Consider the following 26,066-nt stretch of genomic DNA (forward strand, 5'->3'; position numbering starts at 1 on the left):
GAAAAAAAGTGGTGGCTAACCATAAAATGGGATGCTCCAGATATACTGTGGGACACGTAACCCTACATGGTGAAAATTTCCAAGGCAAACCTAAAGCAGAGCTTAAGCAACAAAATTAATGGGATAATTCTCTTCAATTAAAGCTCCCCAAGTTTTGATATCTGCGAGTAATCTTCTATCAGTGCCAAGGACACTGTGAGCAGGGAATGTAATATGCTATCACTTTTGCTCAGTGAGCTTCAGTGAGTTTGAATTTTGCAGTGGAAACTATTAGCTTGTACTTTGTTCAGTTTATGCTATGGAAATGACAAGTATCTCTCTTGTACCCCCCACATGAGTGCTCAGAGCAATGAGCCTGTTCAAAATAGCTGAATAGCTTTTCAGCACTTGCTGTATCTTGACCTGACAGTACTGAGCTATATATTACTAGGGCACAAGACTGCCAGAAGCAACTCCACACATATGAAGTATCCACTGAAAAAGAATGGCAAAAATAATCATGTCAGCCTCTCATGTCAGTGTCACACATCACTACAGGAGATGACTTCACATTTAAGGCTCTGAGGTGTAGCAGCAACATTAAAGATATAGGGTAATGTTTCAGAGAAGAGTAAATATGGGATGGGATGTTCACAGGTAACTCTGTTACTGAGCAGGACAAAGAGCCAGAGGTGAAGCTTCAATGTTACAGAAGATCTTGATTTCCTGCTAGGACTGAGCATCCCCTGATGCAAGACAGAACAGGCAAGAGGGTCAACCTATCCCACAATAAGTAGGAAAGACAGGGAACATACCGGAGTGGTAGAGCCTGGGGGGATGTAGAAGAGGGGCACCCCGTTCTTGGTGCTCTCAGGAATGGTGAAGTGTTCTGGGACTGTGTCAAAAGACTGCAGATGAACCAACATCTGATCTGTCTGGTTGATGCTGGAATAGAAGAAGCAGTTAGCCACAAAACCTCACACTCACACCTTGCTGCTCAAGTCAGTCCAGTGCCTGCACACACAGCACTCCCTGTAAAGGAGACAAGCACACAAACTTTCTATCTCTCCAGAGTAATGCTGGGATACAACGCTTGATTACAAAGAGCATGTTAAAGAACTCAAGTGTAACAGCCTGGAGGATGATCAAAGTTGGGAATGAAGTGCTAGAAAAGGAATCTGCCAAATAGTAGGGAGTAATAGTCACCCAAGAAATTGTTATATCCCACAGGCCCTTCAGGCCTACAGACATGAGGTGTTGCTCCTCGAGTGTTCATGCAGCACAGCTGCAAGGCTGTGCTGTAAGAACACACCACCTCCATGGGATGGCAGTCAGAGTTAAAGTTTGCATGACAGGCCTGGGACTCAGAAGCAAATATATTCACCATGAAGTGATCTCTACATCAGAGACCACTTCCAGCCTTGTCCTTGGCTAGTTCTTGGCTTGCTGCCAGTCATGCCTCCTCCTTGGAGCATATCCCTTTGGGATCCTGGGGTGGGAAAGCCACCTGCAGCGCATGCCAAGGAAGGAACACTGGACACTAGGAACAGCAGAGGATGGTCTAGCTCACCTCTGCAAGGTGTTCCAGAAGCGCCGGATGACCGTGGTGCGGTACAGACTAGTGATAGGCTTCCTCATGGTGCAACTGATGTCATGCAAGATGTCGTAACTTCCCTCCATCGTCACTTCCACCCACGTGCTGCGCTTTGATGGGTCCAGGGGCCACGGTGTCACAGCTAAGTACTCTATCCTCATGTTATGCTTCCAAAGCAGCACTAGCTTCACCTCCAGCTGCGACCCACCTATATAGGAGCAGATGAGTAAGTTCAAGTGCTTTCTGATATGCAACTTGTTTGATACAAGAGCTGTAACTCTGAGCAGCATTCCCAAGTACTGCGAGATTGATTGCCTGTTTGATATGAGAAGGACAAAGTAATCTACAACATCTTAGCCCTAGCTGAAGTCTTTCTGCTCCCCAACAGAGGGAGGCTTTGCCTACATAGTAGCATTTGTTGAATAGTTCTTTAAATCTAGCATATACACTAGCGAAAGCAACTGAAACTAAGAGGAGCTGCTGACATTTGCAATGGGCTCTCGTCTTCAGTCTCATCTCTAGTTTCCAAGAAAACCTGCTTTGCACAGATAAGGAGGGCCTTCAAACTATATATAGTTTTTTCACCTGCAATCTGCAGAGTTAATCTATCCCAGTGCAGAAACATGGACATTTGGACATGATGGGCCCAGATAATAAAGAACCTGGAAGGAGAGGCCCAATTCTTGAATTAAAATCCATGTTCTTCCAGCACAGACAGTATTTCATGCAATTTAGAATTTCAAGCATCACAAGCTTCACACTATTTTTACCCTCTTCCTCTCCCAAAGCTAAGTTAAGAATGTTCAACTATTCTTCAAACTGTACATTTTTACCTTTTTTTTTTTTTTTAAACGGGTCATTGCATCTCTGGCAGATTAACACAGACACCTGACAGCAAGGCTCACTGAGCCAGAAGAGCAGAAAACTGTCGCAGTCCTGCTGACTGTGCATGTGTATTTGTATCAAAACAACCCAGGGAAACACATGACTTTCTGTAACACTGCCACGCTGCTGTTTCAACTGCTCAATCATCTGTTCTGATGTCCAGCCTGCTCTATAGTTTGCCAGACTTGCAGCATTTGTGAAATAAGTGATTGGATGTGCTGGAAACCATCTGAACAGGTCACCAGCCTGGATCCTTGTTTCCTGCAGAGTTGCATTTGCTGCTGTCACAGGCACATCATGCCATCCCTTTCACAGGCTGATTACACACCATTTTAAAGCCATCTTGCTTTTTGCTCCCGTGGTCCCTGATGGGAGACTCCCTCAGAGTTGTCCTTCCCTGTCAATGTTTAGAAGAAACCTTCCAGAGTACAGTGATTAAATTACTTTTATTCTGAGAAGCTTAATTTCAATTACACTGACAAAGAGGGTGCACCAGAGGAATAAATCCTTACCCACTTTCAGCTGTTACTGTGCAAATTAAACACAGCCAAGGTCACGAGCTTGTGACAGAGTATCTGTTCCCCTTAACAGTCCCAGACCTTCCTGCAACTCAATAATTCATTTTTCCTGAAGACGATCAAAGGGGTACACTATATTTCACCTGTATTTCATCTATAATAGTATTTCATACTATTATTTTATTTAATGTCTGTAATATTTTCCACAGTGGGTGCTTTGTGTTATTTTAAATATATTTGCCAGGTTTACACTATCTGTTGTTTCCATATGAAGCTTATGCAGTTTATCAGAGGCTAAAAAAGAATTTATAAATTTGTCTCTTCCCCTTTCATATTGTCACTTCCCTCTTACTGCTTTTCCTCCACTTTCCGTCCAAAATTTGGTTCTCATAACAGTCCTTCTACTTCACCAACAGTAAACATAAGTCAATTCCCACATTTTTTGCCTAGATAATTATTGAAAGCATTTCCTACTTCCACCTCTGTTTCCATTAGTCATCCTGGCTTTACTCCTACAAACCAACACAAGCAAAACTAAAAACACAGGCAAAATATTTGCTTACCTTTAAATCATACCTAGATGAATATTTAGCTTGTTCTTACTGCAAAGCAATTTATTTCTGGTTCTTGACTTTAAAGCTAATAAAAGATTTTAATGCTTTCATTTCTTTCATAAAGGCCAACTTATTTCTAAAATTGTTTTCCCAATTCCTGACATTGAGAACAGCCACTCTCACTGGCGAGTTCGTGCCCACCAATTTTTGGTGCTGGACTGATTGACAGAGGATGAAAAGGTTTTGAAAATTGTCTTCCAGGCTATTCTCAACACACAGCAACTGCCCATTTCATAGGGTCAGTAAAGTTGGGGTTTTTTTTTGTTTGTTTTTTTTTTTTTTTTACAGGGCAATCTGGACATTGTCCCAGAAAGAAACACGAGCTGAGCTTTGTTGCACACAATGACCTTATGGCTTCTCAGACACTTCTCTCTCTTTTGTACCTTCCCATCCTCCTCTTTTCCTAAGCACTTCTACATTCCTCACTAACCATAGTAGCCTTCTAAATGACTAATCTAAAAATCAAATAGTGAGGGTAACCAGAGCACTTACAAATATCACAAACAACTTCTCCAGGCAACTCTGAGCACAAAGCTAGCTATTTATTCTATTTTCCCTTTGGTAAGCTGAAGCAGAAAAGCGACAGTGTTGACGTCCACAACTGCACTCTTTCCTCTTGCTTCACAGCCAGCTGGCTCCTTAAGAGCCTTTCGTTTGCAAGTTTTGGCAAACCCTTTTGGCAGTCCAGGTTAATTAACTATTTTGTTACAGACTTCTCTAAAGAATAGCCCAGAAAACCCCAATTAACCAAACAGACTTTGCCTTAGCAGACAGTGCTGGACCCTTTAAATGTCTGAATTTTTTGTAAATTCTACTAAAAAATGTTAGTTCAACAATTTTTTTTATCACATTCAGCATCTCCCCAGAGCATTTAGCCTTCCCAAAGTGCAAGTAACATTATCAGCTACTACTCTGAAGGCTGGAATAGAAATAGTGTTTTGGTGGCCGAGACATTTAATCTTTAGATTCCTTCTAAAAAAACTAAACTTCACCAAACATGCAGAAAGTCTTCCTAGCTCAGGGAGCCCCTCAGCTGCAAAGAGGCAGAGATTCCTTGAAGGAAAAAAAAAAAATGAAAAAAAGAAAGGAGAAAGGACAGGTTGTGTATGTTTACCCTATTCTTACTCTTCCTTGTGCATCTGCCCATAGCTATTCACCACCAAGGGTAACTGATCCAATGCAGCTGCTCTTCTGCTCTCTGCTCCTGTAAAAATGGAAGACCAATCCATACAGCATTCCAAGAGCTAAAAGGCAGTAGAAAACTACCTCAAAGAAAGTGCAGGGAGCATGGTGAATATGTGGTGATATTTCTGATACATTCTTCCAAGATCCATTTGCTGCTTTAGGATAACCTGAGTCAGAGGCTGTAGTTGCATCTTTGTACAAAAAGGTACAACATCAACTTGTCTGGTTGCTTTTTGACTGATTCACACTTGCTACTTCTTCTATACTTTCTACACAGGACTTCACAGTCATCAAGAGTACTTCACCATGCTAGCAGATTAAAGAAATGCTCTTTCTCCACTGCTGTTCAAGCTGTAATTGAACTGGTGTATAGAAGGATAAAAGACACATTACTGAGCACAGCTTGCACAGGAACTGACTTGTCAGACTGTTTCATAGATGTTCCTAGACAAGGAGAATGGAATAGACCTAATCTGCCTGGACTTAAGGGAAGTTTCTTATGCCACACCTATAGAAGCTTAGTGAAACTGGAGGTTAGTGAAAGCAATCTGCAGACACTGCTAGAAGAACTGTCTCAATGCAAAATTTAGCAGATTCTTACTTTTAACAGAAAAGTTGTGAAACAATAAATGAGGCATATTTCTTTAAGTCCTACTTTAGAAATTATTCCACCTAGTGTGATTGCTAGCAACCTTCACAAAAGAGCTGGTTTACATCCACTCAGTTTGTAAGAAGAATCAAGCCAAAAGAACTGCAATTTGCAATCAGCACACAGGAACAGTAAACTGAACTGAGTAAATTAAGACTACTATTATGTGAAGATTAGTGCATTAAGGACTACTAAACAAACACACAAAACCAAATAAAAAACCCCTAAGGACTCATCAGCTGGGAGCAAAGGTGCATGAAGGATGAAGGGACTTCCATACTAACAATGCAAGGCAATCATGGAGAAAGTTCATGTACTTCTTGGTCTATCAGATATGGTATTTTACTTCAGAAGCTGGGAAGTACTAGAGTTATTGATCAAAGCACTGATAAAACCACATTAAAACCACATGAGACCATACTGTGAAAAGCAAACAACTTGGGGGAGTGCTATTAACATGAATAAACAGAACAGAACACCTGCCCTTACAAAAGGAGGCTGAAACATTAGCTTGCTTAACCTGCCAAAAGGAAGGTTATGAGAAAAAAGGTATTGTTATTAAAGATGTTTGTGAAATACTAGAGAAGGAGGATAAATTTGATTAAGGATAAAAAAAGTCACACAGGTCTAATTTTTTTCTGAGTGATTTTAGAAAAGAAGGCAGAGCTCTGGGACAACCTTTCAAGCAGAGCAGTGGAATTAAGATACACAGTTTTAAGGTAGATCACAGTAAATTCATGGAATATCATATGGCAAGGTTGGAATTATTTTGTAACTATGTCACAGCTTTTCATTTTCTGGTATAAAATACATTCTGTGTCCTAATATCCCCAAACTAGTAGAGAAGACACTGGATCACCACATGTTGTACATGGTTACACTGAGTTTTAAGAATCCCACCCTCCAGGCTTTCTGCTGGTCATTGCAATGGTCAAGAGTAATTTCTCTTGAATTTTACTAGCAATTCATAACTTGCATTTGGATTTTTTTAATCTCCCATTCAGTTAAAGAACTACGACTAGTCACAGCTGCAGATGGAAAGTTAGGTAGGGTTTACTGGCACTCCTTGGGGTATTCAAACCCCTCAAGGTCCCCAGTCAGTGGCTTGTTCTCCCACTCCAAGTGCCACAATCTCTATCGAGTCACACGACAATGAAAAGGACCACTGGATGATTTCACGTTCCTCTAGTATAGGTCATGGTCCTGACTGATCTTCCATTTTCACATAGCAACATCCTTGTTTCCCTCAATTTCTTCCTTTGGAAGACTGTAGCTTGGATGAATAAAATTTGTTGTACCAAATAGCTCAACTTTGTGTTAGTATTTTGGAGCACGTCCAGCAAAGGACTAGAAAGGGATGAAAAATCGAGAAATATAAAGGAAATTCTAGAAAACTCCACAAACCCCCAAGTTCTGTTGCTAGTTTCCCTGCAACTGTGGGGACTCATTTCCAGCATACAGGGGGTCACACTTTGCTCTCTAAGCACCTAAAGCCAGAGATGAGCCTAGCAAGTGGGCATTTGCACAATATATGACAGTCCCACACCAGGCAACTGTTTATGAAAACAAATTTAGGGTTTGGAGAAAATGACTCCTTCCTCCATAATATCAGCCACTCTGCTGAGATGGCAGACCATGCATTTTGCTCCTAAGAGTTGAGAGCAGAGTCCTATCCAAGCCTCGAGCCCCCAGCATAGAACAGTCACCTTTTGTGATGTTGACCTCCCGGATGCTGTAGCCCTCGCGCAGGCGGACGGAGACAATGCTGACAAGGTCAGCGTGCACCTCCTTCTCAGTGTGCTTCTTCCTCCTCATTGCCAGAGCAGGGTTGCTGCTTGCAGAGACCAGGTGCTCATTGAACAGCCTGTGCTGGGACACTGCAAATGGGAGAGATGGGGTTTGTGAGGGAGCAACTCCCCTGCTCCTCATTCTGCACCAACAGCCCTCCTGAAGTGCTTTATGAAAGCTGCCAGAAACACTCGCTGGCCTGAGGAGCAGCACATTCCTTCAGGCACCACTTGCACCCACTCCTGATTCTGCAATGCAATAAATGGGTCCACTAGCATGGGCAAAGGGCCTGGGAGAGGGGCAGGGTGGGGTTGCTAGGTCCTGGTCCCTCTGGGACAGCTTTTGTGACAAGGCACACATTGGAGGTACACATTTAGCCCAGACACTGCACAGCTGCTGCAACAGTCACAAGCTTTTGGGCTTTACCCTTTTCCATGCAAAACCTTGAACTCACGGGTGCCTTCTGAAAGATAGCCTTGAATTTAAACAACTACCATCTGATCTTTTTAAGATTCAAGACTTCCAAGACCAGGTTTCTTCAAACTTGTCACTGTATGTGGCTTCTGCTGCCAAGTTAACGAAAGCACAGACAGCAGCAGCAGATTGCCAGGGCATGAAAAGGTGTTTCCATGTTCTACTGGCAACTCTCCTGGCATACTCTCAGTCACTAATATTCACAAAATAAGAACAACCAAGAGAGCCATTTGAGACAGTCCTCAGGCGTGTAATTTTTACATCCAAACTGCCATCTGCAAGCCCGATTATGGACAAGCTCTTCAGAACACCTCTATCTGTGTGCAGGAAAGGTCAGATGAGAGCTTCTGAACCCCTCAAGCAGGCCTGACTGCAGTTTTCTGAGTGTAATTCACTGAAAGGGGAACAGTACAAAACAGGGCATTAGTTTTCCCTGATCCACCAAATTCCTGGAATCGGAAGGAGAGGCCTGCAGATAAAGCTGCATGTCCCAGTAGTGCCCAGAGTCTACAGGAGCCACGAACCAGAGTGGACAAGGGAGAGTATCAGCATAATCAACACTGTGGGAGCCACCCCAAAGAGACATCCATCTGCTTGAAAAAGGACATCAACATTCCTCACCACAGTAGTATTCTGGATTCAGGGACTCCCCAGTCCGCAGAAAGGAGTATAGCAAAAATGCCTTGTGGTACACATTCAGATCCAGGCTCAGGGGATCCAGCTCAGGGCACGTGGAGAGGTAAGCACCAAAAGTGGCCATGGCAATGAACTTCATCAGTTCCACATTGGGAACGTGGCCAAAGCTGCAATCATATGAGTAGACACCTCCCACCTAGGGGATGAAAAAAGAAAACACCTGAGAGAGCACAGCAGTGCTGAGGACAAAACAGAGGACCAGTAAGGGCCTCAAACACACTAAGAACTCCCCTCTACCCCTCTGGAGGCGAATGTCACCAACAGTAACTCACCTTCCTCCCCCTGACAGGCAGCATCCCCCATACCCCTGCTAAAGGCAGACATACCTGTACAAAGGAGCAGGCCACCGTGCCACTGCGGAGCTGGTTGAGCAGAGTCTCACACACAGCCACATCGGGGACACTCGTCACACCATCCGTAATTATGATTATACCTATGAACAAGGCCGTATCTTAGTGCATCCTCCAACTCTCCCAGTCTACCCACCAGAGATAACATTCATGCAGGACAAAAGTAGAAAGGAAAATCCTGAGGTTGGTTTCGATCTTCCAAGGTGTTCTGAAGCTGACCAAGCACAACGAAGCCCTCAGGCTGGGCACAACTCTTCATGCCTGGTGGTCCTGAGGAACACTCACAGTTGTGATTTCTCACAAACTGCCTCATGCTGACACATGGCACAGTGTTCTCCCCACTCTCACCATCACAATTAGCCCACAATTAGAGCACAGAGCAAAAGCTGCTATTGAAATTTTACCCCTTACAGAAGGATCCACGCACCAGCACCTATAAAATTAACCTTGGCCTAAGGCAGGAGGAATACAACCCTTCAATAACAACTGGGCAAACCTTAACCCAGAGGATGAAGCCAACCTGCACTGGAGTTGGAGGGCAGCAGCTGCAGTGCCAGTATGCCCTGCCGGACCATGCTGACGAGGCCAACATCAGCAGTGACAACAGACACACTGGGCTTCCTCCCAGATGACTCCTGCACATCACCAGAGCTCTCTTGGCTCAGGGGTGACAAATCCACCTGTGAAATTAAAAAAACACAAAAACAAAACCCATGAGGGCCGATGGGGAAACTTCAGCCTAGCTCTGCTTCTTACTCCCAAAAAGCCATCAGCCTAGCAGCCCCATGGTACTGCTGTCCTAGAGCATTTCAGCAGACTCCACTTCTAGCTCTAATTTCCAGGTGCCTTCAAAGTCCTGGTCACTTGGGTTCCTTAGAACAGCAAGGCAAGGCTGCTCAGGGGTGGTGGAAGGAGAGAACATTCTCAGAGCTCTATTATAAGCTGATTTCTCACAGCAGGAGAAAGATGAGACACTTTGGTGTCACTAAAACTCTTATGCAGACCAAGGCAGTTCCCAATCAAAGAGATGGTATGGTGAGTACCTCTTTTCCTCATTATTTAGCAGAAGCTGCAGGTATTCAACATCTACTCAACTAAAGCCCAGAAATGCTTGGAGAGGCAGAGACAGCTATGTCTTGCTTGTGAAGTGCTGCCACAGAGTGGGGGTAAGGAGCCTTGTAAGGACAAAGTCTAGTGCTTAAACATTTAACTCTGCTCAAACAGCTCTTATTATGCAGGGCTAATGTAAGCAAATACAGGTAAGCTGCTTCTGCATCTGCTATGAAAAATATCCCTCAAGCAAAAATTGATATTTGTATAATTACACTGGTGAAGAACTTAGTGTGTCATAGTCCCCTCATCTCCAGAAGGCTCTGGCAGTTCAACCCTGCAATAAACTATTGCTTCATTTTTATTGCTAATACAGAGAAAGGGCGAGACCCTCCCCTGCAAAGCTACAGATTATGGGAGGTGGCAAAATAAAATTAAAACTAACAACACTTTTGTTTCACATGAATGGAAGTAGTCTGTGGCTGTGAGCAAAAAACCTGACTATCTATTACTTCAATTTGCTATATGCTTTAAATTCAGATACTTGTTGACAATGATACAGGAAATGCAACTTGAAAAATGAGAAAGTTTCAGTCCCTACCCTTCCCCTGGGGCCTCCCACCTCCACCCCACAGCCCATGGCAGGACTCGTCAGTCCTTCTGGCCTGCAAGGGCGTCTCTTCCCCCATTTGCATGGAAGAAGTTATAGGGTAGTTCACCATTCCTGCAGAAAGCAAGAATGCATATAAAGAATTGTAAAAACAAAAGCTGGACAAACTAGCATAGGTATTTACTTCCTGCAGTCTCCTTTCTCTTTCAGGACTGACCATCTTAGCATACTAAGATAGAAATTTCAGCTAGATTATGAGATTTGAAGCATTCTAGATACACAAAGGCCATCAGTAGCCTCTTGCTCATCTGATTTTGAGGCCTTTTTTTTCCCCTCTTTTTTTTTTTGTCCAAACTCTAAAAGCTAATGCTATCCAAGGATTAAATTACCTCAGCCAGGCCAATAATGCCTTTGACTGCAAGAAGGGTGCACACAGATAAGAACATGACTCCCGTGTGGAAGTGGCAGTATGTGGCAGAAGGACATTGTAAACTTCACATTCCTCATTTCCATGATCAGAAGAGGTGATCTTGAGAAATCCATACACATTCTGATCCCCACAGAGTCTCACTTGTCATTTCATCCAAAGCTGTATTTTATAGTTGTATAGCTGTCATTAACTTGATGATACCTATGTCCATGGCTAATAAACAGTATCTGCCACAGCTCCCAAGGACTATTAGAAACTGCGCCAGCTGTTTATTCAGTTTCATGGTCAGTTTCCATGGTAACAACAAAGTACTTTCACTCAGAAAAGGTAAAAAGGACCTCAATGAGCAGGAAAGCAGTTTGTCCTATGATGTACAAACAGCTAGGCTGCTTTACTGCACAATAATCTGGGGCCAGGTGATATTTAACAACAGTTCATCTAAATCTACTGGTTCTGGTTTCCTCCGTGTTCGTATCTCATTTCTGGATCCCACAGTTCTCTTACAGAATCCTTTGCTGTTTTTTTTCCAGACCTATGTCACACCTCCTCTTGCCACCACCCTACCCCAGAGCAGCTTCAGAGTCCAAATTTGAAGGTAGCCAAGAAGACCCAACCACCTTCCTTACCTGTGGTTTGGGTTCATACTGTTGCTGCAGCACCTCTGCCACCTTGTTCTCAAAGGCACATAGCTGGGTGTACACCTGGTGCAGAAAGGCCTCTCGCTTTGTCTCATCCAGCTGACAGCCCTGGAATAGTACCTGGCCCAAGGATACAGATTTCAGTCATCCAGTTAAGGTTTTACAGTATCAGCCCCCAAAATGGCACACAGGAACACAGTTCTGCAGGGTGAAGTTCAGGCAGGTCCCTGACAAAGCAGGAATACAGCACATGCCTCTGCTTGCTATTCCTGCTCAGGGCAAACTGCCTGTGAGCACTGGCGTCTGCAGTGCACTCCACAGCTCACATTACTCTTTAGGAAATCTACTTCTTGGACAAGAAACTTCATTTTATGCCTTCTTCCAGGGTAAGCAGTTGGCAGAAAAAAGTGATGTAGGACCCTTGCTAGAGGCCATTAAACTTGGGTCTCATGTTTCTACAGAAGGACTGTTTGTTCTTATCTAACTGAGCTACAGACTGATCCAATTATCTTCCAGTAAGTGGCTGACTAAAGAAACAGCAAACTGAAATGAAGAAAAGACGGGACATTTCAGAAAAGGCTGAGTGATGTGACAGAGTGAGCTTGCCACCACAGAAACTCCCCAAGCTGAAAGGTGTGACACTTGTGCTTACAGAAGCCATCATTGTACAGGCAATCCCTGCCCACAACCAGGACAGAAAGAAGATACAACATGCAGACAAATAACAGCAGGCACCTGGGACACTGCTTGTTACCCACATTCCCTCACCCTCAGATCAACAAGACCTCAAAGTGACTATGTAACATTAAATTATTACAATATAGACAGGCTTTCCTGGATGAGTGATACACATATGTGCTCTTCCCTTCATGAAAAGTAAGATAAAGCTTATCCAACTGTGCCCAGGGTGTACAGTTCTTGGCCTCATAGAATAAAAGGGTCTTTGGAGAGATCCAAAGAAGAAAAACAGCAACAAATTGACATGAGAGTTACTGGGGGAGAAGGAACGTGGTATCAATTTTCCTGTATATTTGTATATATTTAGTAATTTTTCCTATTTATCATTACTGTTTCATTAAAGCTGTGTAGTTTAGCTTCCAACCCATAAGTCTCTCTCCCTTATTTCTCTCCTTTCTTTATCAGGGAGGAGAGAGGGATTAATAGAGCAACAATCTTGTATTCAATTTAATGTAAACAGAGGAGATGCTGAGGCAAAGCATGATGGTGTGTGCAGGATAGCTGGACAAGACAGCAAATAAAATATCATTGCCAAATGGAGAAATCCCTGATACACTTTCTTGGGAAAGACCTCAGAATGGACCAAAGTGAGGGCTGCACCCCTCAGCCATGATCCAGAGGATTAAAGGCTGCAGCCTCACAGGTTTGGGCACAGATGGGCCAGGGAGAGGGAAGGAACAAGCACAGACTAACAGGTTCCTCCTACTACTACTCACTTTATCCGGAATTAGCAGAAGGATGAAATACACTATGAGAAAGGTGAAAATAATGTGAAACTACTGTGAAGTGGAAGGGATCAAGGATCCCTTTGAAAACCAGACTTCAATTTCTCAACAGATATGTCTCAGTTCAAGCAAAATCTCATTGATAAACTTAACACAGGGGCCAGCTGCTCACTCCAGTGAGAAGAAATATATTCATACTAGAGCAAAAGAACAGCAACATTTGTAGAAAGAGGCAATTATCTTTAAATAAGCCACTGCTACACAGCTGGAGCTGAAATAGATGCTTTTGGGCACAACAGTTTTTCTTGAATGCTACAAGCTAATTACAGCAGGCCAAAACCAATTAGTCAACAGAAATTAAAACAAAAAACAAAAAGATAAAATAGCACATACTTGAAATGAGGGAAACATTCTCTGTGGCCCAATTCAGAGCCTGTACCTGTGGGTGGCATTCTGTGCTGTGCCCTACTTCCCCAGAAGAAACTTCTGCTTCCTGCTCAGAAAGGAGAAGCTGTTTGCATATTCTCCCTCACTGCACCAGGCTGCACATTTCAATGAGACAAGTCTGCAGAGCCCAACTACCACATGTCCCTGCTTTCCTCTGTGTTCCCAGGAAGCTGCTCATTCCCTGAGCTGTGCCAAGGGACTGAACTTTACCTGATGTGACTGAAGGCCAATGATGGAGGAATAAGCCTGGATAGTGACAAAGATCTCTGGCTGGTAGATGATGTCTGAACCAGGGATACGAAAGGGTTTTAACAATCCCACCAAGCATCGGGAAAGAGCATGAAACACTTCGTCAAAAATTATCTCCCCTGTTGAGTCATCCTGCAGGAAGAAAGAAAGGGAACAGCTTTTTCATCTTCTAGGACTTTCAGTCTCATTGCTGGTTGCCCCAGCATGCATAGCCAACAGCAAAAATAGATTTGCAAAAGTGGACTGGATTAAAATGACAGCTCCATGTAAACAAAAGCCACACATTGAGCATTTGGTGGAGAAACAGGATCTGCCATTCTGCTGCCTAATGAGGAGCACCACGTGCTTAGCTCCTGGGAAAGGCAAGGCCTCTGCAGAAGCTGAGAGTAACACAGAGAGGAATAAGCCTTCTCAGTAAACAGAAACAGGACCAGCCTTTTAATGCAGAACACAGCAGCAGTTTCAGCACTTACCACAATCCCTGTGGAAGGGCTCAGGTCAAGTTCAATCACAAATCGGTACTGTCGGGCCAGGAAGGTGACCCGGGTGGAGGGCACAAGGAGATAGGGCCTGGGCTGGACAGGCTCATCTGGCTGCCACCCGTTAGGCAGGATGCTGAGCACATCAAGTTCGTTTTCTGACTTTACCTGCAAGAACAAGAAATGGTAAGCAAGAGAATGACGAGCTGAGCAGAGCCGAAGGAAGAATCAGAGAAAGGAGTTAGAATCGCCTGCAGGGTGCAGCTAGGGGCTCATGAGTGGCAAAAAGCCAGCTTGCCACATCAGGCCGCGGTGACACCACCCAGCCCGAGGCACCAACTCACCAGTTCGGGTTCGGGCACGGCCCAGATGACCTGATGGAGCCGGCTGAGGACCCAGGCGAGCCGCACGTTTCGGGAGATGCGATAATCTTTCTTCATCAGCAGGAAGACGTGCCCAGCCTCTTCCACCTGCGGAGGGAGCACAGCGGCCCAGGCCACCCCCGGGAGGTCACCCTGGGGCTCAGCGGGCACCCCGGGAAGGCCTCTCAGGAGGTCACAACGGGAGGGCCCCCAACCCGGACCCCCCCGCCGCTCACCCCCGAGCCGCTGCAGCCCCACACCCCTCTCCTTCCCTCACAGGCCATGCCGACCCCGCTGCTCCCCGCTGCCGCTTCCCGCCGCCGCTCCCCGCCCCCTCCTCCCCAGCTCAGTCCGACCCCCGGCCCGGTCCCACCTCCGCATCGGGCCTCTCGGCGGCCGCCATGTCGGGCGAGGCCCCGCCCCGCGCCCTCTGACCCCCGCCCCGGCTGCCGCCCGGCCCGGAAGCGCCGCTCTCCCGTGGCAACGGGGCGCCGCCGCCATGCAGGTGAGGGGCGCCGGGCCGGGGATGAACGGGGCCGCGGGGCCGGGGTCAGTGGGGAGTGGACCGGCTCTCGCCTCCCGGGGAAGCGCTGCGGGCCCGCCCGGGCCGCTGCCGGGGCCTTGCCGCGGGCGGGAGCGCAGTGCGGCCTGCGGGGCCGGGCTCTGCCTTCCGCGGCCTCCTGCCATGGACACGCCGAGCTCCGCGTTGGAGGTCGGAGCCTGAGGCAGTGGCGCCAGCGCTGGTGCTGCTGGATATTTAAAAAGAGACTGGATGTGGCACTCAGTGCCATGGTCTGGTAACCGCAGCGGTAGTGGATCAAGGGTCGGACTTGATGATCTCGGAGGTCCCTTCCAACCCAGACGATTCTATGATTTTGTGCTGCTGCCGCCCATCTCCCCGTCGGTCGCGGCGGTGATTCCTGCTCGCTCTCGGCCCCTCTGCTCCCCCGTCGATCAGCCCTGGGCTGAAGCGGTCTGGGTGGGTGGGAGGCTGAGCCGGCCCGGCAGCCGCCTCCGTGCTGCACAGTGCAGGGGGAGCGGGTGTGCGGGGACCCGAGCGCCCTGGCTGCAGCCCCGGGGAAGGCACCAGCGGCCCGGCAGCCTGGGTTTGCCTATAACCAAGACGTCGTCACCCAAAAGAAGTTGAGAGAGCAAAATAAGCTACAGATGACACTCTGTTTGAAGTATAGCTAGCACATCCCTTGTGTTTTATTAACCTGGAGTGAATTTGCACTGATGAAAGAAGGATTTGGTTACTTTTCAAAGCACTGTGAGTTTTTGTCGTTCATGTCTGATGGAAAAGAAATTGCAGATCTTAATGACAGATAAATAGGCTGTAAAGATCCAGCTTCTTTGGCTTGAACCCACTATCTGCTGGCTTCATGCAAGTCTCCTGGCTATCCTACAGGATAATAAAGTGATAATGGATTGAATGGATTGCTCTGCAATTCCTTATCCATTGGGTTTGTTGTATTGTCTCTCCTTGTTCTAGCCACTTGCACAAGCTGGTTTCTTTTCTGTGTTTGACTACTGCATCTGTGGAACTGATTAATGTTCTTGATTGTCCTTATTGCCTTTATTTGTACATATTCCTACTACATCCCTTTTCAGTTGGGGGGACAATAGGTACACAAAATATTCAAGATACAAATGCAAGAGGCATGCATTTGTTCAATGACATAATGATGCTTCAGTTTTTTGTTGCTTTTCTCATAAATCCTATTATTGCTTTTACTTTCTTGACTGCTTCTTGAGCATTTGGCAGATGTTTTTATGGGTTACCCTCAGATAATCTCCAGGTCTTGTTTCTGAGTGATAATGGTATCAGCTCAAAAAATGTAACTGTGTATGGAAAGTCAGGGTTGGGTTTTTTTCCCTCCTTTATTTTGCCACTTCAGTAGCTTTACATTTCTGAATTTCTCCTTTACTTCTCAGTTATGCTGTATCAGGAGGTCCTTCAGCAACCCCTCCCCTAAGCCCTGTGTTTACTGCCTCGGGGCAATTTAGGATTGCTACCAAACTCCTTAAAGCACTGCTAAAATGCACAGTATTCCTTGGAAACACCAGTTGGCCTTATTGCATGCATGCTTTCCAATGCTTACCTCTGCTTCCAGCTCTTAATGGCTTTTGAGAGAGCCTAAGGAAGAAGGAGGCTTGGAATACACTGGTGCTGTAAGAGCAATGTGTGTGCAATAGGATTTCATTCATCCTCTTGGATAAGCACAGGCAATGGGCCAGAGGACTGTCATGGGTCCATAACCTGGCACCCTGGCAGTAAAACACTGGCTACCAGCCCAGCTTGTAATATAGGCATTAGTTAATCTTCTTGCACAAACACAGTGTACACAAACAGTTGTAGACTCATTTCTTAATTGCACAGGAACTGACTAGTTCCATCAGAAGATGGCAGAGAGTGCTTTTATCCCAGGTGGGACACCCAGCAATCCTCTCTCTGAGTCCACTCCATGGACCGGGGATCAAATTTTTAAAAAGCTGACTCAGCTGTTTCTTCTAAGTGAAGTGAAGTCTCATCAGTGATTACCCAAAAAAGCCTTTATAGTCTTGTCAGGCTACAAATAAAACAGAGTAATTCTGTGTTCCTGTGAACATGGAAGATACCCATGCAGCTCACATTTGTGCAGTGTATTTGAAGAGAATAACAACAAACCCAGTATCAAGCGTGCCAACAGCCTGAGTCACCCTATCTGCTTTCCCAATCGGCATTCCCTTTCTATTGTTTGATTGCTTTGTCCCACCCTTCTCACAGATTATTACTGTTCAGCTCTCAACTTCCATGAGCAGTTCATTAGGACTGTCAGTTTAATTATATTTTGTGCAATACTGTAGTATGAATAACTTGGAACAGATAAGGTTCTAGAGGGTTTTTGCAAGAGTTGAGGATATACATTGGTCTCTTTGGCAACAGATCCCCTGCCCTGACGCTTTGTCTGTCACCATCCTCCCTCATCCAGGGATGTCAGTGGAAAAGGTTATTTAAACAATGTAATTCAAACAATGTAATTCAGAGCAAAAGGCAGGACGTGATGTGTGTGTGTATGTTGGTGTGTGCAGTCTCGGTCACTGAGGGGCCTCCTTCAGCCAGTTAGGCATGAGCAGAATAGGAGTTGGCAATTTCTTTAGCAGCTGGAGGTAGCACTTGGCAGGAAGAAAGTAAAGAATGAGGTGAAGGGAAGAAACTGGTGTCTGTACACCATGGGCCTGATACTCACTTTGCAAAGACTGTTTTGGATGAAGACATCACTGTGCCCACATCTGCTGTCAGAAAAGACTGAAGAAATAAATGCTAATTGTGGGGAAGGGCACTAATCTACTTTGAGCTGGGCTAGCTTAAACTGCTAACAAAGGTGGCGTGAACTAACTGCATGACTTTGCTTGTGGTAAAATGCAGCTGTGATAATGTCTTCACTACACTCACCTAGATCATAACTCAGGCAGTGAGCCAAAGGTTTGTCTCAGGAACAAGTCTCTTATTTAAGTGTTCGCAACCAAAGGGAAAGGGGTCAGGTTAAACCATAGGATTTTTATCTCCAGAGTCTTCTCTTCCCCTGAAAAGGAGGCTCTCTGTAGGACAGACTGGACTATGGATGCATGTGTGCAGATCCACACCACCTTGGGAAAATATTAAGCTTTGTCCTTATACCTTGTCTTTCCTGCTCTATTTTAGAGAGAGGAGAAGCAGCTGGAGTTGACCCTGGAGGCACTCATCAGTCAGGTAGCTGACCTGAAGAACTCCTTGGTCAGTTTTATCTACAAGCTGGAGAATGAGTACGACCGACTCACATGGTAAGGTGTCTCACAGAGCTGAAGACTGCTGATCATTGCTGTAGCTGTTACAGACTTTGCTCAAAGGACTACAAATTATAATTAAAAAACATTAGCCTATTGTCAGTAGGTCTAAATTTGCTTTCCACATTTCTGCTGGAGGAACCACTACATGTCTTCCGTCAGAAAACCATCTGAAATCCATTGGTTTCATGCTGTATAGTTATAGAGTCATGTTAATACCTTTTAAACTAGATCCTTTATGAAAGCAAATGTAATTACTTGTATCTTCAGTGGCTGGAAGCTTCTTGGCAAAATATTTTACAGACCTGCATGCACTATAAAATGAGCAATGGTTCTTTCTGTATTTCCTGACCTTTGTGGCATTTTCTGACTCTGGTATAAACTGAGCTCTTGTGTTTTGCTGGTATTGCATGTTTTATCAGACAATTTGAGAGACTTAAAAGGTGGCATTCTCCTCCTGATGGAACATAAAGATGTTAAATGTACAGCATAATAAACTACACAGTATCTAGACAGTGCGTGCTACTGCAACAAAGCTTCTCAGGCAGTTAGTGTTTATAGTTAATGTTGCAGAGGGCAGGAGAGGTGATGAATCCCCTAGAGACAGCACACTGAAGGAGACATCCTTGACAAGATTATCAGGTTGGTTTTTTTTTTCATTATTCCTTAGTCAGGATAGCCAAGCTATAAATACTGGCTGTGCTGCTTAGGAGTTAAATTATTTCTCTGTCCTTGCTCTGGAGTTGCACCAGGAGAGGTGATGATAAGGAAAGCATTGCTTCTGTGTCTGTTACTCAGACCCCAAAGTATTGCCACTTTGAGTGGTACTGCTTGTAGTGTCCCTGAGCTATTTGCAGCATTGTGTGTAGGAACTGGGACTTGTCCACACCTGCATGTTCAGCCCTAGGTTTTACTGCATACTGTCCAGAGTAGAGTGATTTGAGGAATAATAGTGTTATTTCCCCACTTACCAGCCTTGTGAGGGACGAAGAGATAAAAGCCACCTGTGGGATGCCTTTCCATGGTCTGCCCTCTTTATTTGCTTTCCCAGGCCTTCAGTTCTGGACAGCTTTGCATTGCTGTCAGGGCAGCTGAACACCTTGAATAAAGTGCTCAAGCATGAGAAGACCCCACTGCTACGAAACCAGGTTATCATACCCCTGGTGCTGTCTCCAGACCGTGATGAGGAGATCATGGTAAGAAGCTTCCCTCTGAGTGTGGACCCTGGTATATCAGAAAGTGCTTGTGTACCTGCTCCAGCCTGCCATTCCTTTTGCTTGGCCTTCCTCACCTCTGGGTGTAGAGAAGCAAAAGGTGGTGCCTGGGAGCTGCTTTCCTAGAGGAGCTTTGACCTGCAATGGCTTTCATTGGATGCATTTTACAGGAGGTGTTCCTGTTCATAGATTTGTTATTTTCATGATGTTGGGGTTGAAAGAGAGATTGTTTTGTTGTGTAACAGGGAGGTCTCCTTGCAAACTCATGTTTTTCTGCCATAGCTGTGCTGTTTCTGTCAGATGCTTGCATCTAGATTTGCAGTTTGTCCTCTGGGCAACATGAGGTGTGTTGCAGAGCCTCTGCACGTGTTGGAGGCATGCTCTGGCAGTGTGTATTCTCTGCTTGAGTGAGAAAACATCTCAACTCATCATGGCCATGCTGGTGGGATTGCACTGCAGACCCCTGTGGGTGACTAAAGAGACACAGTGCAAATTTCTAGACAGTATGTTAAAACTTCCTAATGCTCCCCAGATCAAGGTTTCCCCACAGCGTGCTACAATCCTTCTTCCAGCACCATGGCCTGTGCTCTGTTTTTGAGCTGTCTGAGTGCTGGGCTGGAGGAGGAGGCTCTGAGCATCTCTTGTCCAACCATTTCAGCGGCAGACGGAGGGGCGTGTGCCGGTGTTCAGCCATGAGGTGGTTCCTGACCACCTTCGGACTAAGCCTGACCCCGAGGTGGAGGAGCAGGAGAAGCAGCTGATCACTGATGCAGCTCGAATTAGCCCTGATGTGGCACAGGTAGGTGAAGAAGTTTGATACTTCTGCCTCTGACTCCTCAGTATGAGGCACAAGGTGCTTTTTAACTCAGCTTCCTTCACCCTTCCATCTGACAATTTTCTTTATTGCAGTGTTCTTTGTTGTCTGAGATTTCTCCAGTCTACCTTAGCTGAGCTTTAGGTTTCTCCACAGTTCCATCCCACAGGAGTGAGGAGCTCCTCAGCTCCAAAGCAAAGGTGTCCAGCCCACTGACTGGTCACAGGAGGTGCTATCAGAGCAGTCAGAGAAAGGCAGAGGCTCTCCCATCCCCATAGTCCTCTCCTGCATGCATTAGCATTGAGCTCTCTGGGCTCTGCTACCAAACTGCTTATATTTGGTTACACAGACCCTGGAAAGAGAAAGCTTGTTCATTTACCTTCCTGACTTATACTGTGTTGGAGGTGTCCTGATACTTTCTGATGGTTTTCATTTTCCAGAAACAGATCCAAAGTCTGAACAAAATGTGCTCAAATCTGCTGGAGAAAATCAGTAAGGAGGAGCGTGAATCTGAGAGTGGAGGTATGTCACTGAGGTGGAAGTGGAGTAAAATAGGTAAATCATGAGTATAGGTAAAATCAATGAGTAGCCTAGGAAAAAGTATTTCAGAAGATGTGGGATTTGCTGTCTTGGAGCCCTCTAATTTGAAAAGGGGTCCTGCAAGTGCAAAGCATTCTGCTTGTCTGACCTATGCATGGCAGGAAGGTAATTCCAACCCTTTGCTATATCCTCCTTTGAACAGGTGATTGGTATTTACCAAGAAAATATCCCAGTCAATTTGGATTAATAAAATTATCTGTGAAAATGCAATGTCAGTGAATGGCAAACCCCATTATCAACATTCTGTATGTGTCCACAAGATGTTTGTTGTTGAGCTTTTGTGTGATGTCCTCTGGATGATGATGACCTTCAGGTCATGGTCAACTTTTTTTGGTTCTGATGTTGGACATCCTTACTATTGGTCTCTGCCATCAGCTGTTCCTGGGAGTGCTGTGCACAACTCTCAAAGGCAGTGGGTTTGTTTGGGTTTTTTTTTTTAATCTTTTGATGCACACGTAATGTAAGGAAGGACCCAAGCACAGGTTCTGGTTTCTGGGACTGCCCAGGATAACTGGGCAGGTGTGTGGTAGAAAAACTTGCAGACACCGTGCTGCTCTGACCCTTCAAAGGAGGCTGTTGCCATTGCTTACCTAAGACACAGTGCTTGTTACCTGCCATAGGATTCAGCATGGAGGAGCCTTTAGTGGGAACATTCTAATGGGCACAGAGGAGTTGGCTCCTTCTGTCTTCCTTCCCTTCCTTCCTCCTGCTCTCAGCAGGGAGGCTCTTAGATCACCACTGTCCTTAGATTTTGCAGCTTCTTTGATCTTGCTGAGACTCCTGAGCTTGCTAGGAGCTGATCTGTGTTACATGTACCAGAACATCAGACAAGTGAATTCAAGACCAGCTGTGCTTCTTTTTTACATTTGATTGCTAAAATGCTTTAAATAACTTATTTTTCTACAGGCTTACGACAGAACAAGCAGACTTTCAACCCTGCAGATACCAATGCTCTGGTAGCAGCTGTGGCCTTTGGGAAAGGACTGTCAAATCGGCGACCCCCTGGCTCTGGAGGATCTGTCCAGTCAGGTCAGCCAGGAGCTGGTGCCATCATTGCAGGTGCTTCAGGCATGCAGCAGGTCCCAATGTCTGGTGCACCAGCTCAGCAGCAGCCAATGCTGGCAGGAGTGCAGATGGCACAAGCTGGACAGCCAGGTAAATAAGTTGCATATCTGAGAGCGACTGAAAGGCATGGAGCAAGAAAGACAAATGCAGATGTAGAGATCCTTCCCCAGTCACCTTTTAGATATGACTGATTAAGAGATTTCTTTCTGGCCTTAATAACATGAGTCAGGTTGTAACAGTGAGTAATACTTGCTGAAAAGTAGCTCAGAGGTTGGAATGGATCTCGGCCATCCAGCTTTGGCTTCTTAGCTCTCTTTGCAAGACCATTTTAACAGTAGACTTCTTGAACATCAGAATCAGTATGGAGGGAGATCACAGTGTGGTTTTGCTGGGATCTATGCTGGGGATTTTGCTGTCCAATTTAAGTTGCAGGTAGGCAATAAAGTGGAGAAGTTTGACGATAATAAGTTATTTCAGTAAAAAAAACCCCAAAGCTGTCTGTAAAGAGCTACAGAATGATTTCACACACCAACTGACTTCGCTCAGTAACAGTTGATTACATTTGTACAAAATACAAAGTGAAACACAAAGGCATAGCAATTTGACTTGACTTGTCCAGCACCTGGGATTCTGGCAGTTACTTGTATCTGGGAAGTAGATACATGTTGCAATAGTTCTGCAATGACGGTAACTGCATGTTCAGTTGGAGCAAAATGCAAACGAAATACAGGAATTAGGAAAAAAAGGAACAGAGAAAGAGAGAATATCATGAGGTCCTTGTATAAATCCACTGGGCACCCACACCAGAAATAGTATGTGTAGTTCTAATCTCTGCTACTGGGGATGGCTTTGAGGCAGGGAGAAGAAAGTATAGAAGCCTATAAAATCCCAGCTTGTATACAGCAGGTGAATGAGGAATGATTGTTTGCTGTTTCTCATGATACAGAAAGATGGATGAACGTGCACCAATTAAGATAATGGCAAACACAAAAGGGAGACACTTTTCACAGTACTAAATAATTATCATGTAGAGCACATTGCCAAGTGTGTGTAGGTACCTAAAGTTTCTATGAGATAGAGAAGTAAATAAGTAGGTGAATTTCAGGATGAGAAATCAGTTGACAGGTAATCCTGAAGACACCATATCTGAAGTACCTGAGCCACAAAATACTGGAAGCTGAGAAGGTGCCCTGCAGCAGCATCATTGCATGCTTGCCCTGTTCTGATATTCTTCATTAAATATCCTCTGCTGTCAGGAAGGGACAGCATCTAATACATCGGATATCCTGATTGGTGTTTTCTTGCCTGTATAATGACTGTTGTTCAGAACTTGAGCAATAATATTAATCCTAAGTTAATTGTGTATTTATGTTAGAATTAGAAAGTCATTTCCACTGTGATTTGGAAATGGAGAAGGACCCTGTGATTTCTGGGTCCGTACCCACAAATGCTGTCTCCTGGTTTTGTCTAGTACTGTACACTTATTGTTAGCTGCTGGTACAGTGTCTTTCAACACACTCCTATGTGTGACTGGTATTGGTAAAGAGTAATAATGCCCAGGAGATGGACATGGTTAAGAGAAATTAAGAGACCTGAGAAAGGCTTAGTAATTTAAATATATGCCCTGAGTATAAATAATGATACATGGAAGGGGATATAGGCTCTTGGGTTTGCCTCTTTGGAATAAAAGTGAAGATCAGTCTGGGTCCTTTTGTGAGTGCTGTCACCAGCTACTTGTGTGAGACTGAACAAGTACCACAGTCCTATAGGTGCTTCCTGACAAAGAGAATGATTTGTGTAAAATGGAACAAGGATAAAATCTGAGGATATAGCAGGGGGACACAGGAATTTTCAAGGATATTTCTCCACAGAGAAGGATGCCAATTTGTAAAAGAAATTGCTCTAGGTCAGAATATATGGCTGGAATATGCCATAGCAAGTGAACCTAGTGTGGTACTTGAAGTGGAACAGGAAAAGCCCAGACAGGGTTGTTGTGAGTCTTGCATGCTCCTAAGCAAACGTCCTCTCTTACAGCTGTTTTTGTTTTTTCTTTTTTTCTCTCTCCAGGAAAAATGCCAAGTGGAATAAAAACAAATATCAAGTCTGCCTCAATGCATCCATATCAGAGATGAGCTGAGATGAACCAGACCCAGGAAACAGCAGTTACCAGCATGGTTCCTGTTGCAGCCACCACATATGGATTCATTCTAGGACTTCCTAGTCATTTGGCACACACCATATCCAGGGAGCTAGGGGTTATGAGGCACTTCCCCAGGTTTTTATTTAGTTCTGGGTGGCTTGTATGGAGCTGCTAGCAACCGTGTGTACTTCTCTGTGCTGTCAGAGCAGAGGACTTTGCTTCTGATAATTGATCCCATCTTCTTCAGGTCTGGTCTGGGGAATACTCACCCTTTCCTGTTAGAGAACCTGAAGATCTTCACGGAGCACTCTGCTCCTCATTTTCACTTGTTCACTCGGGATATTTTCTTTACTCCCTGCTGTTGAATAAAGACCTTGTTCTGCACACTGTGAGACACTGGTGTCCATCTCTCATGCCACAAGGACTCATTTCCCTTTGGGTAAGGCTGCAGAGCAGCTCCAGTCTAAAATACACAGGAAACATTGGAGGCACTGAGCTGGAGCTGCAGGTTTACTCGTAAAGAGCTGTCATAAAGTGAGTCAGCAGGGTACAATCATAAGAAGTAAACATCTTGTTCATTGTAAACCCATTAGACTATTTCCCAGAAAGAAAAATACTGGGAAAGACTGTTACAAGGCCCACAGCAAGAAAGGAGCATTTAAAAAACAGAGGCATGGAGCTTTTGTGCTATGATACTGCTGTTGGACCTGATTTCACCTCCACAGTTCTCTGCTTCTGTCTAGGAAGTTTCTTAGCTACTTCCAGATTGATTTGTTGCTTAGAAAAGGTATTTCAATCTCCTCAGGTCTATGGCACCCACAAATTGGCCAGGCTGTGAGATCTGGCCCATTTCTTTTTGGAGCTGGTCACTCTGAAGCCACCCTTGTTCTACTCTCTGCCTTTGAGATGTAACATATAATCTGTCTAATGAAAGATTCCTTTGGAGAAAAGGGTGGGGAACACATACCCACAGAACATGTCACTACATACAGCACTGTCCAAGAGATGACCATCATGTCTCTTGCTGCTCTTGCCTGGACTCCCCTTTTGACTTGTGGTGAAAGGCAGCACTCTGTTTACTCAATAGCATCTGTCAGCAATCTTATGAGTGAGGAAATCTTCACTCAGCAGATACAGCCTGCAGCTGCTCCTGCACTGCTTGTCTCTGAGCTAATCAGATCCAGCTTATTTGTGGAGGCTGTGAACCATTCTCCTAAAAAAAATCCTTCCACAAGGCTATGGCTAGGGCAGTTACTGACCCATTTTGATGTGCTGGCCTTTAAAAAGCACGGAGCTGGGAAGCAGAAAGTTCAGCTGGAAGCACAAGCAGATTGTACAATAAATAAAGCTGTTCCACTTATGAATGAGCCCAGCAACGCGCTGTGTCTGCGGTGGCACCTCTGGGGTTGCTTTTAATGAACATTGAGCTCCCAGCTCTCTCAGGAGTCACTGAGTGTGGTGGGGAGCTGGTGCGAAGGCAGGGACATCCTTTTTGTGCAATGCTTTGAGCATGGTAGCAGGGAGTTGGAGTCGACAGGGCTGTGCCCTCTGATGAACTGAGCACACTGGCATGGCTGTTCCCTGCTCCATCTCATGTCCTTGCTTTGGTTGGAAAGGAAGGCAGAAAACTGTCAGAGGAAGGCGTGTCAGATCCCTGACACTACTCATCCCCTGAGACTTAGCTCTGGGGTGCTGCTTCACTCCTTCCCCCCCGACTGGCTTCCTTATAAAGCTCAAACATCTGAGCACAGCAGCGCCAGGGCCAGCAGCTCACTGGGGTGATTCAGGCAGCCTGGGACACAGGCAGAGTGTGGCTGCCTGCTACCCACACTAACCTGACTCTCCCAAAAACGCCTCCAGGGGGGCAGGCCAGACCTTTCACACACTTGGATGGGAGGAAGGGAAATACAGGCAGGGTTTTTTCCATAGATTAGAGCCGGGGAGGCTGGCTGGGCTCGGCAGTGTA

General features: G+C 45.3%; 3 protein-coding genes across 7 annotated transcripts in view; 2 read left to right on the forward strand and 1 right to left on the reverse strand.

Annotated features, from left to right (window-relative positions):
* The window catches only part of SZT2 (SZT2 subunit of KICSTOR complex), a 56,786-nt gene extending 41,838 nt beyond the window's left edge, over positions 1–14,948 (reverse strand). For 2 of the 5 annotated variants that reach the window (XM_071750425.1, XM_071750426.1), the window contains exons 1-11: positions 14,834–14,939; positions 14,443–14,568; positions 14,093–14,266; positions 13,581–13,751; positions 11,449–11,580; positions 9,253–9,412; positions 8,709–8,815; positions 8,308–8,518; positions 7,131–7,301; positions 1,550–1,781; positions 795–924 (exon numbers count right to left, since the gene is read on the reverse strand). In XM_071750425.1, the coding sequence (XP_071606526.1) occupies positions 795–924; positions 1,550–1,781; positions 7,131–7,301; positions 8,308–8,518; positions 8,709–8,815; positions 9,253–9,412; positions 11,449–11,580; positions 13,581–13,751; positions 14,093–14,266; positions 14,443–14,568; positions 14,834–14,863 (1,644 nt within the window). In that variant the 5' untranslated portion in view covers positions 14,864–14,939. Of the gene's footprint in view, positions 1–794; positions 925–1,549; positions 1,782–7,130; positions 7,302–8,307; positions 8,519–8,708; positions 8,816–9,252; positions 9,413–11,448; positions 11,581–13,580; positions 13,752–14,092; positions 14,267–14,442; positions 14,569–14,833 lie in introns of all 5 variants that reach the window. The other 3 variants (XM_071750429.1, XM_071750427.1, XM_071750428.1) reach the window with 3 other exon arrangements.
* The window catches only part of HYI (hydroxypyruvate isomerase (putative)), a 199,374-nt gene that overhangs the window by 45,440 nt on the left and 127,868 nt on the right, over positions 1–26,066 (forward strand). The gene's annotated exons all lie outside the window — the stretch shown is intronic.
* On the forward strand, positions 14,746–24,492 carry MED8 (mediator complex subunit 8). Its single transcript, XM_071750432.1, has 7 exons — positions 14,746–14,965; positions 18,146–18,264; positions 19,319–19,463; positions 20,140–20,280; positions 20,736–20,817; positions 21,802–22,050; positions 24,028–24,492. Exons 1-7 carry the CDS (start codon positions 14,960–14,962, stop codon positions 24,090–24,092), a joined length of 807 nt encoding a protein of 268 aa, XP_071606533.1. The 5' UTR covers positions 14,746–14,959; the 3' UTR covers positions 24,093–24,492.

Source organism: Heliangelus exortis, chromosome 8 (genome assembly GCF_036169615.1).
Source record: "Heliangelus exortis chromosome 8, bHelExo1.hap1, whole genome shotgun sequence".
In the NCBI taxonomy this organism is placed as follows: Eukaryota; Metazoa; Chordata; class Aves; order Apodiformes; family Trochilidae; genus Heliangelus; species Heliangelus exortis.